Genomic DNA, 18,530 nt, shown 5'->3' on the forward strand with positions numbered 1-18,530 from the left:
AAAAAAAGCTTGCTTGATTGACATTTGCTGGTAGCATCCAGGCGTAACTTGCATCAACCTTGTGCTTTCTATGTTGTTTATGCCATCATTCTGAATAGTACGATCGCAAACCACGCAATAAAAAATAAATTTAGTTAGCATAACGGACGATGGTAAAGGAATTTACTATATTGTTTTTTTTTAAGAGTGAGGCTATAAAAGGCCTGCAAATTAATTTCTTTTCCGATGGATATCACCTTCGTGCCGGAAAGATATGCCATGTGGTCAAGCCGCCAAGGATTCCCCATTATGCTAAGTAAGTTCGAAACTGAGGCCGAACTTTTAAAGGTTGTTTTCATAAGAACTTTTTCTGATTAGTCGGCGGGCCTTCGCCAATATTATGTTCGCCATCACTATTGGACTGGTTTTGTTCTCAGGAACTTTAGTAGCATAAGAACTTTTTCTACAGGCCATGATTATCATCGCACAACCACACTGGCAGCTCCACTCCAACAGTGCGTTCTTCTGCGCTGTCTTCTAATCAGATAAATTTTGACTCTTTATTGCAAAATCTAAAGCAGTTGTATCAGATAAGTAGCAAGCACCTTCGTGTCGGTGAGGCACTGAAAAGCGAAGCGAAAGACATATTTGACACGCTAAGCTTTATGTACAGGTTTAATAAGAAACACTCGTATACCTAGTATACAACCTTCGGTGCAATGTTTCGTTTCTTTCCTTCGAGCAACAACACATATGAGAAGACAGCATTCTCTTGCCACTAAATACGCTCGCAAGAAAAACGAAATCATTGACAAAGAATGAACGCGCATACGTTATACAGCTGCAGTTGGCGGACTACATCTATACTTTTTTTAAGGCTTCTAGAAAAAAAAAAAAAAAACAAGGACATATTCATTGACAAAGGAACACAGATCTCTAATTCACAAGCGAGAGGCGAGCTTTCATACTTCTATTGGGCTTGAGTGTCGACCAAGGCCAAATGCAAAGCGCGCAAGGCGGTATGCCTTTCTTTTTTCTTCGGAAAGCACCGCGACAGCATTTCTAGGGAAATCGGTCGAATAACCGAATTGACGCATTGTGGAAACTGTGTATATTGCACATACAATATGCGTAAACACAAGAACCCCACTTGTGTAACAATCCCGCGAGCAATTTGATTTCATGATGGCAATACGGAGTTTTTGCCGTCGTAGGCAAGACAACAGTAGTGTACTGTCCTTCCATTTTTTCTTCGAGAAAGGCTCTTTAGGCCCGTGAAAGTAGCAGTTTGTTTCCAAAACCGAATGGAAATTTTCTCTTGTGTAAGCCGTAGGCAATGTCTCTGGTGTTTAAGACTTCACCAAAGCCATGAATAATAAAGATGAATGTCGCAGAGAAACACAGTAACCAACCATTCATTAGCATGACAATGAAATATTTTCACGCTTTCATTTATTTTCAATCGGATCACTAGCTTAACGAAACAAGCATAATAAAGATACTTCTACCATTTGTTATTTAAGTTAGGTAACTTAGCTTGCACGGGACTTTTTTTTATTATGAAAACGCGTTAGGCAAAGAAGCGAGGCGAGAACAGCTCTTTTCTGCGTCTGGCCTCTGTTATGCCGGTATCGTGAAACGGAGCACAGAGTCTTCAATGTATGAGGGCAGTACGTACTATTCAAGATAGTTTCACATTCTGGGAATCTTATGCTGAATTTCGTACCACTACAAGCGTAGTGAACATAAAGGAAACGTAACAGGCTTCTGACTGTTATGTCGTTTGAATCATGCGATGAAATCAACACAATTATAGGAGAGAAAACAAGTCATATCTGGCAACCGCGTGTCCTTTTAACTTCATCGAACGTCATTGTATCGAAGAAACACTTTTATACAGGATGAGTTACTCTTGCTTAAGATATTGCACACACTAATTCACACTATTGTCAGCAATGTCAAAACATAACACTTTTCACCGAACTGTACTTTCGCCAAAGATTCAAAACGCGTTCCTGAAACCGACTTTCCTGCTCGCAGGATTTAGCCCTCCATTGATTGCGACGAACAGATCAACGCCAACAAATGCAAAACTCCACTGCCTTTCTTTTGAAGGCCCCTTTGCATCACAATAACCAAACCCATGTCGCAGTTTTCTAAGCTTTGTACACATATATGTACACAGGCATATATACGTATATACAAAAACAATTCAAATTGCTGTTTCCTCAAGTATACGTTAGCAGTAGCGGTTAGTACTGAGTATGGTCGCTACGTTTGCATCTCATTCTTGGTTTCTCAGTCGCTTTAACCTACCCAAAGATGGCCACATTACTTTGTCGCCCTCAAAACTTCACATGCGTGGGAACAAAGACAAAACAGGTAATTTTACTTAACGTCACCTCCGACCACGTTATTTCACTCGATCCTTTTAACTCACCACTTTTCGCACTATTACAATAATAATGAGTTTAAAACGTCAGCCTCGACACAGAATTTTAAATGAATAAAAGCGCATGCTGACTACGTTCTAAAAAGCAGATGTACAAAGCTCGCGTTGCTGCCTTCTTATTTTTGGAGCCGATTCTTTGTAATAAAAATAACAGAAACAGTGCGAGTTTTAAGAAACGTTACGTTGTCCTCATGCGCCTAAAGCTTCAAACCCATCTGATTGACTAAGATATGTTCGTGCACAGATTTCGAGATTCTGGGGAAGATTCGCATAACTTCACTCAGGTAATTATGAGTGGTTATTTGAACACTGTCGTTGCTGTCATGATAGATCGGTACTGACGTGCTGGCTAAAGCAATTTTACATAAAGGAAGTTTGTGAATCTGGGTCCCAGTTCTGGAGTACTTGCTTTAGGCTTTATCTTACGTTATAGTGTAGATATAAAAGGCGGCGTAAGATACTCGTTTCCTTGAATAAATTATCTTCTCTCCTTTTCCGAGAATCAGAGAAGTAAAACCAATACAATATATTTCTACAGAAGAAGCACCACTTTCATGTTATAATGTTAGTGAATCTTCGCTCATCGTCATGCAGTCGTGCTTACCATTTCAGTTGCTGATGCCTTTCACCTGATGTCCACGGCTACCGACTAGGTATAATAAAGGAAAGCTTCAAGCTTTCTACACCTTTCAACGCGAGAAATCATTGGGTACTGGAGGTTATACTTACAAAAATATGCTCCACTGGCGGTTACCGTAAGGGCCCACTAAGAAGCAGCTGAAAACCAAGGTTGCTAACGAACTACATACACCGCACAACTGCAGCAAAATCAGTGCAGCAAGTGCGCTCACGTTTTGATGACGTCATATATCACCTTTTTCATGACGATGTCAGCATCGCAGTTACAGCGGCAACACGCTACGAAGCACGAGAAGCATTTGAAGCCACAGTGACAGTTATCATGATACATGGTTCACAAATGTGGATAGCAGTTTTTGAGCTGACGCTGCCATCAGGCCAAACGGTAAAGATGTTTCAAATATTTACGACGTCTATGGGGAAAGGGGTATTCGATTTTGCAATGACAAAGTTTTGACCACACGTCCACAATACTTTTTTTTTTTTACTTTTTAAGACATACTTAGAGGGAAACCTTCAACTCCGGTGCTCTTCTAAAATACCGCATCAGGAAATAAGTACGTCACGTGACGTTAAGTGAACCGAGCAGCGAAGAGCTGATGAAATATTTGCACAGATCCCGTGAAGAAAGTATTTCCAAGCAGGGCACATACAGGCTCTGCAGCCTGCAAATAAACGCAACTTTGGCATTAATCTTCTGAACAGGTCCGCGAGCGATTCATGTGCCGCAAGTGTTTCAGGACTATGCTGAGCCTGTAAGCAGTCGTGTACTACTTTAAGGTATCGCATTTTACCTGCAGAGCTAGAAACCGTGCTTGCTATTAACGAAATGACTCTTGCTTTCCGCTAGCGCTAAGGGGAATTCTTATTGGGTAAACCGGTAAATGGAATGGTAGCCTCATACGTTTACCTAGAAGAAAATTCTAACATAACTTCTACGTGGCCATGGCACATTTACCATGCTTCGCATCCCAGTGTCATTCACGCTTGAAAACACGTTCAATTCACTTCATTACAGTCCATGCTCCGTTGAAAAAAAGAAGTGTTTGACGCATTTCGGCACGTTTTCTTCGATGACCTCGTCCAGTGAAACTCGAATCGTTGCTTACAGCGTCGTCGACTTCAGTTTACTCTGGAAGGAAACAACAAGGTTACAACAAAACTCACGTCACTCATCAAAGAAGGCTAGGCCAAAATATATACTTTTTTTGTAAGTGAATGTCCTAAACGGGAGACAGAGTTCGCGCGAAGACAAACGTCACTGTTTCGCCGCAGCTGACGTCACTGAAAGCCGCCCGCCCGGAACGCCAAGTCATCTTGCCATCAGCAGTTATGCGAAAGGAATCAAGCAATCCTAAGCTAAGAAGAAATCATTTTCTCTTTTTTTCCGTCCTTCGCGATACACACGCGTCATGCGCCCACCATTCCTCACGCACTGAACTGACAAAAAATAAACGCCTGTAAAAGACGGCACCCATTCTTGCTCCAATCAAATCGCGCTTTATTATTGTTGAATGTACGCTCAAGAGAAACACCAAATTGACTACGACTTGTAGATTGCTCTTTCGGAAGCGCGTTCGAGTACTTTTTTTTTCAAGAAAAGGATACGTTTTAGTGGGTGAATTTATCGGCAAACTTCGCCTTTCTAACTTTTCACTAGAAACGTGACCCGACGACGCCAGTATACGACGTTGATTCGTGGCATTCGGACAAATATGAACTATTTTGTGCAGGGAAAAGTCAAGAGAAGTAGAGAAGTTGAGTCCCTGCCCACTTTAGAGGTAATGGCGTCGTCGCCTCTATTTCGTTCTGGCATTATTTTGTTTTTCGATTTCCAAATTTTCACGTAAGGCAAGGCTTACCTATTCCAGAATCCAGAACGGAAATTTTCGTAGCTTTCTTAATCGCCTCTTGAAGCCCTACAAGAGAACGACGAGACCTCTTTGACAGTAATAACTGTTTTCCAGGGATCTGTCTATTACGCTGCGCAATTAGATTCGGAGCAGGTTACGTGCCGCTCGTTACAAGCGTGAGATTCGGCGCAGGAAAGCAACCAGCGAAGGCTAACGATAAAAAAGCGAGTCCGCGCGTTGCGGCGACACGTATCTTAAGGGCACCGCGCACGACACTTGCTGGCGGCGTTGCGACGCCGCATCCGACGACGTTCCCCCGACGCGGCGAAAGCTGCCACTTGTCTGTTTGCATGCCGCCGACGACGGGCACGCTTGCGTCGTCAGTCAAGTCCGCCCAGTGACTTTGTCTCGTGCGGGCGCGGCAACGTGCATACTGCCGCTTCTCCTCTTAGCGATCGACGACGGCCGAGGTCGCGGAGAAGGGTCGTCAGACTTTGTCCCTGGAACCTTTGAGGTCGTAGCTGAGGCGGCGACCGTTGGCGATGGACGTGCCGTCCATGACCGCGCGGCGATGACACGCTGCGGCGGCGACCGCGGCGGCCGCCTTGGCCTCCCGCTCGAAAATGTCGCAGGCGGCGTCCTGGTCGGACTTGCAGCGCGCCATGGGCGGCTGGCTGCCGGTGGCGGTGAGCACGTGCGCCAGGTCGTCCGCGACCTGGGTGGGCGACAGCGACTCGGAGCCGCACGACGAGCTGTCGCTCAGCTCGGAGGTGGGCGGCCGCCGGCTGAAGCGCGGCGAGTGGCTGCCCGGCCGCCGGCCCAGGATCTGCGCTTGGATGTGCTCGCAGATCCGCTTGAACCTCCGGATTGGACCTGAGCAGCGAAGAACACGCGTTAATGAGCGGCAAGTGCCGCTACCGTGGCATGATGGGGTAAACATTCTAAACAAGCGGTAACCCCGACTCAGAAATTCTTGTAGCGAGAATTGTGGCAGGGTGCTCTGTTTTGGTCCGCAACGAATTTCAAAACTGTGATAGGGGATATCACAGTCAGCAAAAAAAGAAGAAAAAAGAAAAAAAAAGGAACAAAGAAAGCGTGTATTTTTGAACGCAACTGATCACTTTTATACATGTCAAACGACCGCTCAGAGTCGGACACAGATGTACGCTCCCTATTATATAGAACGGTGGCCATCATGCATCGCTTGAAGCACCTACCACGATGGTATAGTGTTGCTTAAAATCCGCCAAGCTCAGGTACCCCCCCCCCCCCCCCTCTGTGTATTTCTTTAAATAAATTTCGCGATCCGATTTGCACAATTCTTATGGCCTCAGCTATATTGTCACCAATTTTATTTATGGCTGTCCATGGTTTAAGTGATAAACAAAAAGAAGGGGATAGTCTGTGTCGTACTAGACGTGATGGGCAGCCGTAACAATCGGAAGGGAGTTTGCGCACTTGTTCTGACTGGCTTCTATGTTCTGATGGCGCAACAGGCTGCGAGTCAAAACGGTGCCAGAGAAAATGAGGGACAAGCAAGGAGACCTCTAAAATCACAAGGTGCACCAACATCAGAAAGTTTATCTTTTGATCGCCTAGAATAAGTGCTGGCTGACAAGCAATAAGCTAAACAAAGCAAGAAATTAGCGTTCTGTGCAAATCTGTTTATCGGCTGACTAGAGAAGTAATGAAGCTCCAGAGATAAAAAAAGGTTGAGAGAATCTTGTGCCATTGTTCCCTATATTTTGCTTGCTGGAAACGATGTCTGTTTTCGATAAAGATCTGGCATGAACACGCAGTGGTGCTTGCTTTTTCTCTTTACCCTTGTATGTATCTTTGGCTTATTGCTTGTGAGCCAGCATTTATGCAGCGTGATTAAGAAATAAACTTTCAGTTGTCACTGCACCTTGGGATCGCCCCGGTTTTCTTACTTTTTCCTCGTGTTCTCTGGCGGCGTTCTCAGCGATGGTAAACCAACTAGCCCAAGGAAACGTTTTTACCAGGCTGCAATGGTTGTTACACGTCCCATCACATGTGTTGAAAAGCCCTTCTTTGACTCGTCTCTTAATAGATAGTAGGACATGCGCTGAGTCACAGTTCCTTTCGGGGATGTGGAATTGAGAATTACTCTTAATATTGTCTTGGAAGGGAAATACCGGGCCAATTTTTCTCTCTATGTCGGTGCACACTGTTTGAGTTTCTAGTATCGGTCAATGCCATACGTAATTATTAAGTATGAAATGCTTTGAGCTCCCGTTGTCAGAGACCTTTAGGAAATCGAGCCAAAAGCCAGAGCCGTTATCCGGCCTCTCAAGACGAGAATGCGACGAGAATGGTGCGAGAACGAAACAAGCACATCCGGGCTACCAGTCAAAACTTAGGAAAATACGGTCTCTGTCCCCCAACCCGTTGTACAGGACCGTATTACATACGCTAGTTATTGCCCAAGCAAGTTACAAAGGAATATTGCTTCCGATTTCTTCCTAATGTTTGTTTACAATATCACTCAAGCTGTAACTTCTAGTACGCTGAAGTTTAATTTGTCGTTTCCAATACCGACGTTAAAAAAAAAATTAAAATATGGGGTTTTACGTGCCAAAACCACTTTCTGATTATGAGACACGCCGTAGTGGAGGACTCCGGAAATTTTGACCACCTGGGGTTCTTTAACGTGCACCTAAATCTACACACACGGGTGTTTTCGCATTTCGCCTCCATCGAAGTGCGAGCGCCGTGGCCGGGATTCGATCCCGCGACCTCGTGCTCAGCAGCCTAACACCATAGCCACTGAGCAACCACGGCGGGCGATGAAGTTCAAAAGGCAGATACAGCGCCCCACATACTTTATTGTCATCGTTTGGCGCTGAGATAGGGTTACCTGTGCTTTTTGCAGCGCCAGCGGTCCTTGAGTTTCATGGTGCAAGTTTGGCGCCACCTCCTTCGAGAGATGGCGCCACTCTGCGTGACCGGGCTGGCAGCGTACAGCGCGCCGCGAATGATTGTCAGGAGGTTGTGATGGTTGTGAGATGGTTGCGAGTAATTGTCTTAATTACTCCAGCCAATCTGCTTAGCCGCTAGCCATTTCATGCTTACATCTACTCTAGATTACGGGAGAGCCAGCATCCTATGTCAGTATATTGTTATCATCATCGCACGCCAATTAAATGGCATAGGCAGTTGCAACTTCAGAATTGCATCGTGGCAGATGCTCTAGGGCAAGAACATCGATCACCTCCCACAGAGGAAAGCACAACGTCTGTCTGGAGGAAAGCCCAGGCCGGGCCCACAAGCATGTGTACTTAAATAGAAGAGTGTTTATGTATTCATCTACGAGAAATTTATGCCCTTCTATCACAACCACCGCAAAGCGCAATTTCTTAAGGCACATCATGGCCTTGGCCGGCAATCAGATAGTCGACGTTATTCGTAGTACCAAGACAAGAACAAGAGATTTGAAAATTAAAGGCGTAAAGTGCCCAGCAAATGTCCCCAAGAAATCTGGATGCCTGAAGAACAAGTTACCACACTCCTATACGGGGTGAAATCACAGTATATGAATAGTGTCGACCTTGTTTACTGTCAGAGGAGATGTGTATGGTAAGGTGCGCTAAACACAAAAGCCTATCGCACTGAAATATCTCAGTGAAGAGTGCTTAAACATAGTTTTTCAAGCTTCGAGTATCTAATCGCGCACAAAGGATGGTGTATGATTGTTGACGCATCAGGACATCTTTTGAATACCACTTGAAAATCCGCACCAATTATGTAAGTTTGTATGCTGAAGGCGATATAACAAATCCTTCATTCAAGCCAAACATCGCTCTTAGACGTCGTGCTGTTAACCTAACAGAACAACAAGATAAAAAAGGAAAAGGCTTTTTGACAAAGGGGACTTTTTCACTTTACGAAATTAAGGGTCCACCCAGCTTCCCGGACAAGCATGGAAGAGTTGTTCCTATTACTGGTTTTATAAAGTGGAGAATGTATAGATTCGGGTGACGTATATTAAAAGACTGTAAATGAACATTTTATTGCACAACTTCTTAGTGACGTTCTTCATCCGGTTGAGCATCCTGAGGAACTTTACGATATGTCCGGATCAGTTGACTTGCTGTTACAGTTAACAATTAGCGCTAACTTTACCGTAGAAGAGTGCGAAATGAAGTGATCAACGTGGCTTTGTAATCAGCTATTGAATTTTCGTATTCCTGAAGCTCAGATATTCTATCACTGGCGCCGTACAACGTTAGCGAAGAGCTTATCACTGCTATGTTTAAGTGACTAGGCATTCTATATTTCATATAAAGAAAATAGATATAAGAGACAGTAGATTACCTTGTAGGTGTACTTGAATTAGATGCAACGTGCTCACGAGGCTAAAGACTAGTGAGAAAAACAAGCTAGGATAGCCTTGAAGCGCAGCGTAATCTCTTGATTTCTGTTTAGCAAGCAGCCAAATATTGTACAAACGGTACATCAAGCTTACCCGATATGAGAGTGAAGCTGATGCAGTATACAGAAGGCTTGCTGTCGTGCGAAGCTCCACCATTGGGGCTCCCGTCTCCTACAATACTGATGTCGACGTGGAAGCGGACGTTCCTCTGGAACATGGTGGTGCTCCCGGGCCGCTTGTATTCCACTCGGAAGGACATCGGTGACACGACGCTGTGGCTTAGGTCAGCAATCTGCCATTAACATGAAAGAGAACAAATTGCAGAAAGCAGAAAAGAAAACAACTTCGACTGTCAGATATTAGGTGTGAATTTTGACACTTTCATGCAAAGCAATACTAATACTTATGTGACCTCTCTCAGCAGAAAACTGGATAGATAAATTAGCGCTTAAGATGTTTTATTGGGCCTATGTTGAGCTTGACTATAGGCATGAGGGACTTATATATGGGCTTCCGCAAAAGATACGACTAATGGTTGCTGACGCTTCAAAATTTTAGGACGATGAGCCGCTAAGAAGCCCTTAATTTCTTGCACGACTCGTGTGTAGGCCGAGCTCGAGTGATTGAAGATAAACACCGAAATTAAATTCTACGATAATGAAGTGGTTCAAAAGATTAAGAACAGTGGCATGAGATGTCATTGCCTAATGTATGAGTAATAATATTGACGCTTAAGGAAACGTTATGCTAGCCCTACCAGTCGATATGGGCCAAGCAGCCACAAAAAACGAAGTGCTTGCTGGTTGTAAAATAAATGTAAGGCTATTCAAGCAGAATCCATATGAACATTTTTCCTGAAACTTTCTTGCGAATGATGTAAACTGATAAATTATTTATAGGCATTGCAGAAATACTGACGCGTGGATAAATTTGCTCACGTTTTACCACGAGACAAAGTAAATGTTTATAGACCGCGAATAAAAATCAGCTCCCTAAATACCAGCCCTGGAGCATCTACTAAGCGCTCTTATGCATTTAAACAGTCGTTGTAAGATCAAAACTTCCGTGGGAACACTTATCTCGCTTGATAAAGTAGTGTACATAAAAAACGCATGTAATCAATACGTTAACATTTTTTTGCATGCTACCTATACGTACACGACGTCATCTAGAATAGCGACAGTGAAGATGCAGAATAGTGAGACCACAGACGCGACACACGGGCATGTCACATCGAGTGCTTATAGTCTAATTCAACATCACGGACTTAACGTGTGCCCCCATAGAACTAAGAGATAATAAAACCAAGTTACGCTTCCAGATTGAACAGCAAACGATTTCCTTATCTGTTCTTTTTTTTTTGGCTCTGCTGTCACCTTCTTAGCCACGGTAACATACCGATAAAGATGGATTTTGCGAACCCTGCGCTCGCTGCCGGTGGCCGGTGAGCACCTGCAAGGCCGCTGTCAGTACTATCTGTTTGCGGTGATCACTGCGAAGTTATTGCTGCATGAGCAGAACAGTTAGGACTTTACATCTGAATATGCTTCCCTACACTCTAAAAACAGTTGAACCCTTTGGGGCGTATATTTGCCACACAACGACAACCGTCATCTGTCTTGTCCGCATTTCGTTTCTTTAACGCGGCGAGTCCGGTACTTTCCAGCAACGAGCGGCTTGCGCGTTATGACCATGACATAGCATTCCCGACAGGAAAGTAACGAGCGCAGCGTTTTCAAGAAAGGAAATGCGGGCGAGGCAGATGACGATTATCGTTGTGTGGCAAATATACACTTTAAAGGGTCTAAACTTTTCTTAGAGTGTAGGTAGAAAATCTTCCACAGTGCATAATTTACGAACGAGTTTTCGAGGGATTAGTTATGCTTTTCCTTTTCTTTTTGCCTGTTTTGCTGTATATGTTCAGAACATATGTCATTAAACGTTAGTTGGAAGTTATCGCCAGTACCGTTCATGTCTCTGTGTGTTTTTTGTAGATTCTGCGCTAAAGGACTAATAAGCATGGATTACCAACTAGCCCGATTCAACGTTTTGCTCACTTTACGAACTCCACGGTCCAGGTATCTGTGAGGCACAATTTACGATGGCCGACACTCAGTATCTCCATCCCACTTTTTTCATTTCTTGCACTGATCCGAATGTGCTGCTTACAACCGAGGGAAAACCAGAGTTGTCTTCTAACTGTTCGCTGTGACAAATTACAGTTTTAGTCGCAGACATTGTTCACGACAAAAATACTGGCAAAAAATAGCGGCGCTCTGGTCAGCTTTCTTCTGCTTGTGCGACCACCAAACAAACGTAGAAGCGGAACCCGCAGCGTCACGCACCGAAAGGAAGGCGTGGATGAGGTCAGCCTTGACAGAACTCAAAGGACGGTCCTTGACGAGTATCACGTGGCTTTCTTCCCTCTCGTTGGCCATTAATCCTCCGAACCAGGATCGTTTTGAGAGGCTGCGAAAACAGAGGTGTTTTGCATTGAATCACAGCAGAAAATAACAAAGATAGTCACAGGCTTCACGTGTAGTAACTAACAAATGCAAGCAGAAGGCTAGCACAGGAACTTCCGACCTGACTTATTGCATTTCTTTTCAGACAGCTAACGCAATGCGCTTTTTTTTAGTTGAGGCATTGAAGTCGGTAATTATATTACTTCCAGCAAGATTAAGTACATTTACTCGCCTGTAATTACACACATCGACATATTTGTGCCTAGATTTGGACCTGGATGTACAATCCACACATTTTCATCATCATCAGCCTATTTTATGTCTACTGCAGGACGAAGACCTCTCCCTGCGATTTCCAATTACTCCTGTGTTGCGCCAACCGATTCCAACTAGAGCCCGCGAATTTCCAAATTTCATCGCCCAACCTAGTTTTCCGTCGTCCTCGATTGCGCTTCCCTTCTCTTAGCACCCGTTCTGTAACCCTAATGGTCCAGCGGTTATCTAAACTACGCATTACATGACCTGCCCAGCTCCATTTTTTTCTTTTAATGTCAATTAGAATATCGGCTATACCCGTTTGCTCTGTGATCCAAACCGCTCTCTTTCTTTTTCTTAACGTTATGCCTAGCATTCTTCGTTCCATTGCTCTTGGCGTGATTCTTAACTTGTTCTAAAGCATCTTTGTCAGTCTCCAAGTTTCTGGCCCATATGTCAGCACCGGCAAAATACACTGATCGTACACTTTCGTTTTCAATGGCTATTGTAAGCGTCCTGTCAGGAGCTGGCAATGTCTGCCGCATGCGCTACAACCCATTTTTATTCTGTAACTTTTTTATTCTGTAAATCTCATGAGAAGAGTTCCCTGTGAGTAATTGACCTAGGTAAACGTGCTCCTTACAGACTCTATAGGCTGACTGGTGATCCTGAACTCTTGTTCCCTTGCCGCGCTATTCATCATTATCTTTGTCACTTCTGCATGTTAATTTCTAACCCCACTCTTACACTCTCCCACTCCCAATGTACTTTGATTTATTATTTTTTATTATCTAGGAATAAAGAGAGCCGTTTAGGAATCCGGTGAGCTTAAGGATGATTTTAGTAAATGACGTAGTTGGCCTGCTTTCGAAGTATCTTGTGAAGTACTCGCTGACGTAGAGTGGTACAAAATACAGCGCTGGATGAGGTTATATCTTCAATAGTTTTAAAGAAAGCATGATTCTAATTATCTCTGGGACAGCCAATCCCAAGTCTCACAGTAACGGATGTCCTGTTTATAGGCAACAGATAACGCATGGGACAGAAGGACTCTCCTCCTTTTGAGAACCAGTAAGACGGCTTACTTCGAGTGCTTTATTTTCTTCATTAGCACCATAAAAAAGAAACATAGCATAGAGATAGAATGTTGGTTACGCTGCAATGCTGATCTGAGCCTGGCCGAGGAAAACCATTTTGTCGATTCTGACAAAGTGCTATTTATTAGTAGATTCTTTTTATGCAAATTTCACATGTTATATCCTCACAGTTTGCAGTTCTAGATCATTCTGATCTGGGATGCCATGCCTATACAGATTATGCTGGAAAATGCGTTCACCATTACAATTTACCCTGTGAAAAAGTTCAGGCAAATGAAAGGGAAATACTGTCATGCATCGAAGGCAAGAACGAAGTTACAAAGAAAATTCATGCTGGTTTCTTAGAAAGCCTCGTAACTGACGAAAAAATTCGTCCCCTTCTGAGCGCAGAGCTTTGAACCAACGCCTTGCCGGGGAAGTCACTCTACTATCTGAGCTAACCAGGAGGTTAGCAGATAGCAAAACGAGGTTGAATTTTCAAGTTTTCGAGGTCAACTTTTGAATGAACCGACAATTCGAAGAGCGGAAACACAGACCAAGCCCTCTCTTCTCAATAAAATTTTAGAACTAATTTTCACCATTCCGTGTCCCAACTCATCAAGTTGTCGATTATTTCGGCCTCGTTATGCGATCTACTCACCCTTTGGTTAGTTCTGATGGTAGAGCTAGTGCCCCGGAAAGGCGCTGGGCCCGTGTTAGATCCCCGGGCCAGGATAATTTTTTTCATGCACTGCGACGCTTTCTTAACAGCACTACTCTTGGGTGGGTGGCATTATTTCAATTTCATGAAACTTCCTCCACCTTGTGGACTCCCGCAGGTCTGATGTGCAATGCTACGGGAAATATTTGAAGCTGACCAAGATATTTCGATGTTAACTTACGGAGCGCAAATGCCCGAAAAGACATTGTACAATGTACAAATATAAAGCTTTCTACACATTTCGTGGAAACACAGATAATTCAAGTACAACTTAGCATGGAGGTTTTAAGTGCCAAGAATGGTGTCATGCGTGTTTTTTTTCTGCTAACCTTTTCCCTACTATTAGGTTTTCCTGCCAATAAGTGTCATTCATACTGCGCACCATAACCGAGTGGAATAGCTTGCCATCACACATCGCAACCATCCCCGACATAAATGAATTCCAGAAACTTCTAATCCTTAATGAAAGTGCGTAAACCTTTCTTGTGTCATGTCCCCCCCCCCCCCATTTTTTCCGCTAAGAATGATGTTAAAAGATGTTCTTGTCCTCTATGTAACATGCATAACTTTTTGGTTATTGTTGCTATTTTTATTGCGGTGTTTTGCCTTTTTTTTAAGTTTACGTGTTTTATTGTTTACTGATTTGTTATACATTAATGGTCTGAGTGCTTTCTATGACCCAGATTACCCTCCATTTTTCGTGTGTTTGTGATACGTATTCTTCTTGTAGACTTCTGATTATTATTACTAGCACAATAATCTTATTGGTCTTGTATTATTATCTTTTGTGATTATTGTTTATCAGTTCCCAATTTTGTTTTCAACTTATTACTCACTTGTTACATCTGTATGCGTTACTGCACCGCCCCCCCCCCCCCCCCCTATGTAATACCCTCCTGCGAGAGGGCCTTTAGGGGTATTCTGAATGAATAAATACAATAAATAAATTTTGTGTAACTCCTAATGGCAACTCGGGCGGCACTTACTCTGGAGAGGAATCGGGGGTCAGGCTGACTTCATCGGATGCGGAAGGGACTGCAAGGAAACAAGAGAAATATCACTGGTACATTCCTACTACAAATACAATAGCATCACTTCAAGTAAATAATTTGCATGTTATTAGGACTGAAAGTAACGACCAAAACTGGATTATACAAACTTAAGAACTACACACGGTTACTTTGGATGAGGGGAAAAATGAGTGATCAAATATTGATAACGATTGTTTTTGTTTTTTTTCCCGAAGTAAAAGCTGTAGGAAGCACTTTGCAAGATCTTCGAACCGCTACTAGATGGAAGTGCAACCACACAAATAAAGCGTCGCCTAAATAAAGAAGAATAGTGCTCACGAAAACCACTGAGTAACGAAAAAGATTTGGCAGACTCAACCCTTGTTGACGTCTACTTAATGCGAAGCATTTGTGATTTGTTTAGAATGGTTGTATGAATAACGTTAGTGTAAGTTAGCGAACGGTGATGTAGAGGTTATAGGCTATAGGGGGTATTTACATTTGCAGTATATAAGGCAGTGCATGTAATAGCAAGATATGGGATTGAAAGTAAAGTAAAACCTAGAGGCACATCCTCAGTGCACATAGTGAGTCACCCCAATGAAACATAATCTTAGACTGCGCAATCGCAGGGATCGGCCAACAAGAACGGCGAGGTAGGCTGCCCATCACCATGACTGGTCCATGAAAATGGTGATGGAAAGGATGTTTCGCATCAAAAAGTATAGTGGAATCCCGCACTGGCGCTGCGAGCGTCCCATAAATGTGGTGACTTTTCGCAAGACGGAAGGTGGCAGACATCGTTTGATGACGTAGAACTTCTTGTAGCAACAAACCTGAGCTACACAGCTCAAAAGCAGTGAAGGCCAGAACCAACTTCTGTGGGACCCTCATGAGCAAAATCTTAGTGGGAAACGTTGCATCTTTTGCTTGTGGAAATGCAGTCTGTCTGGTGTAACCTAATCGAAACATATTGGGAAAGCGCATGTTTCATTGAATGATGGATGCTGCGATGGTCTTGTGATTAGTGACTTGATGGATACGTTCGGTATTTCTGTACCTTCCTTACGTGCTCCCCGCAAGAGATTCTACGGTATGACTACATTTTTGTCGATGTCCCTGATGCTGCCAACGGCTCATGTAATGCATTCTGTTTGGCGACAATATCTTCGTTTTTCTCATCGTGTGGCGTTGCTACGATTGCAGAAGCAATCGAAGCAATGAACATGAATGAACAAGAATGCAACAGCAGTCTAAACTCGGCCGCAGGCCGCTTTAAATATGCCCGTGCTCCCCATGTGGCCTGCGTGCTGTGTTTTGTGCAGCCCTGCAATAAACAGCTGAGTAAGCAGAGCTAACATGCCAACCTTTGAGGGGAGCAGAATAATTTTTCATTTCGCAACACCTTATTACCCGATTGTGCTAAGAAGGCTAAAAGGCCATGACGTTCTTATATATAAAGATGGTACTCATGTCCTGGATTTGATTTTTCGCAGCAAAGGCCGTATTGCGATGTGGAAGGGCCGGGGGATCAAGCAAGGAAAAACAAGAACAACGGTTTGGTGAAATTTTTCGGTACAATAAAGTGTCCCGAGTGGGCAAAGTTAATCCAGAGTGCGCCACAAGTTTTAATGAGGATGCAGCTGCAGGACATGAAATCCTACCAGTGAACTATTGTCAACAATGCGTGTCAATTCACTGACCTTGCAAAGTATAAGGCAGCTTTTTTTTTAAGTAGCACCGACTGACTTATTCACCAGTTCCCCCATAAAACGACTGATCATAGATCAATATGTAGAAGAGAGAAAAAAATCACCCAGAGCCATGCAGCGTCGGAATCTGAATGACGCGAGGCTTGTATAAGTTACTGAGGTAGCAGTAGTAGCGGATTAGATGAACACACCTTCTTCGCCTGTAGGTGTTAGCTGTCTGCGTTAGCAAGACGAAGACGATGCATGATGCTTGTCGAGGGAGTGTTGTATCACATACTCAATATATGTAAGAATTGATGCCCCCTATATCACAGTAGCACATACATTTTAGGGGATGGCTGAAGAATGGACCCATATCCAGCGGCCCATACACAGAAGACAACGAATTTCGTCTGGTTGGTTCATGACTACGAGCGGAAAACAGCGCTAAACGACAAGAGGAAGAGAGGGACACAGACATCAGCGCTAACAACCAAGTGTCTTTATTCTTTCAGTCAGCATATATATACTCTACCACTATCTCGAAGCACAAATAGGAACAGAAATTCAGCATGCGCAGGGGCAATAAATCGTAATCAATGAGGCAGGAAGGCTATCTCCTTCGGATGGAGAGAAATGGAGGGGCGGCTTACACATGCTTCGCCGCTATTATGCATGTGAAAGGCTTCAGAAATAAGACCTGCGTGGTCATCGTGGTATTTTGACAAGCAGGTCACATCTTTAAAAGACCGCTTGCAGCCGAATTCAATGTAACGCAGTGGCAATTGACTATCTCTAGCTTGTTCTTGAACCTTGTTTGAGTGTTCACGCATGCGGTCATTAATGCACCGCCCCGGTTGACCGATATAGAAGCGCTTGCATGAAACAGGAATCTTATAAACCACACAGTCACAACAGTCAACAACAAACCTCTGCCTTTGTCGTCAACGAACCGCTTCGTGTTGTCCCTTATTTCAAGTAACGTGTTTTCCTTGCGGTAATTTCGCAAGATCATGAACCTCCATTTCTCTCCTTCCGAAGGACATAGCCTTTCTATCTCATTGACTGCAATTGACTGCCCCTGCGCATGCTGAATTTTTGTTGCTATTTGTGCTTCGAGATAGTGGTAAAGTATATATCTGCTGATTGAAAGAATAAAGACACTTGGCTATTAGTCAGCTCTGTGCTCTTTGTCCCTTTCTTCGTCTTGTCGTTTAGCACTGTTTTTGCACATACACAGTTGCACACATACCCAGTGCGAACTTTTCTGTTCGGGCACATCCCCTGTGGCACAATATGGTACCCCAAGCGACATCTACAAGCGGCAACAAACAACATAACGTTGGTGCTGTCTAGCTACGTGGCATTTGCATATTTTTAAATCATGGTGCATGATGATTGGGACACCTTGTATACACATGTACATACATGATAAAATAGGGAGTGTGTCGAGGTTATTCATGTGTGATCAGCACGTGAAGGTGAATACGTGAGAAAACAAACCATAGTTCTAACCCGGGTTGGAATAAAGCTAACGCGTGGCACCGTGAAAGAAAGCGAAGGCGATGCGTGTGTGTGACGTCTCGGGGTAAGCGGCATTGTGATATCTACCTACCTATATAAACGTAATGCTAATGTGACCGAAATAAAACGTGTGTCAGTTCGAGCCCCTGCCTGTGTCAGGTTCTGTGTATCATGCTCTAAAAGAGTGCGGCAAGAAGAACTGAGAAAACTGGGTATCTGCTGGCTGCTGCATTGCCGAGTAGACAAGTTGGGCCACTAGGATGAGTGTGCTACTATGAGATCGGGAGCACGAATTCTTAATTGAAAACTTCGGCAGTAGGCATGTGCCACCGAGTGTATGTCGCTTCTTCACCAATCGTTCAGAGTGGATGCGCTACTGTGACGCAAGTGGTATGAAGACTAAATGTAATAAAGCGACGCTTTCTCTCTTCCGCGCAGTTTAACGTTCGTCGTCGTTTCCTGGCCTAGTCAT

At 43.8% G+C, this 18,530-nt stretch overlaps 1 protein-coding gene across 4 annotated transcripts in view; it reads right to left on the reverse strand.

Annotated features, from left to right (window-relative positions):
• Nucleotides 1-636: 636 nt before the first annotated feature.
• The window catches only part of sff (sugar-free frosting), a 149,059-nt gene continuing 131,165 nt past the window's right edge, over nucleotides 637-18,530 (reverse strand). For all 4 annotated transcript variants that reach the window (XM_055073888.2, XM_050183148.3, XM_055073887.2 and 1 more), the window contains 4 exons: nucleotides 14,820-14,868; nucleotides 11,662-11,785; nucleotides 9,410-9,608; nucleotides 637-5,796 (listed from right to left, as the gene is read on the reverse strand). In XM_055073888.2, coding sequence (XP_054929863.1) covers nucleotides 5,411-5,796; nucleotides 9,410-9,608; nucleotides 11,662-11,785; nucleotides 14,820-14,868 — 758 coding nt within the window. In that variant the 3' untranslated portion in view covers nucleotides 637-5,410. The remainder of the gene's footprint in view (nucleotides 5,797-9,409; nucleotides 9,609-11,661; nucleotides 11,786-14,819; nucleotides 14,869-18,530) is intronic.

The sequence above is a fragment of the Dermacentor andersoni genome, chromosome 4 (genome assembly GCF_023375885.2).
Source record: "Dermacentor andersoni chromosome 4, qqDerAnde1_hic_scaffold, whole genome shotgun sequence".
Lineage (NCBI taxonomy): Eukaryota > Metazoa > Arthropoda > Arachnida > Ixodida > Ixodidae > Dermacentor > Dermacentor andersoni.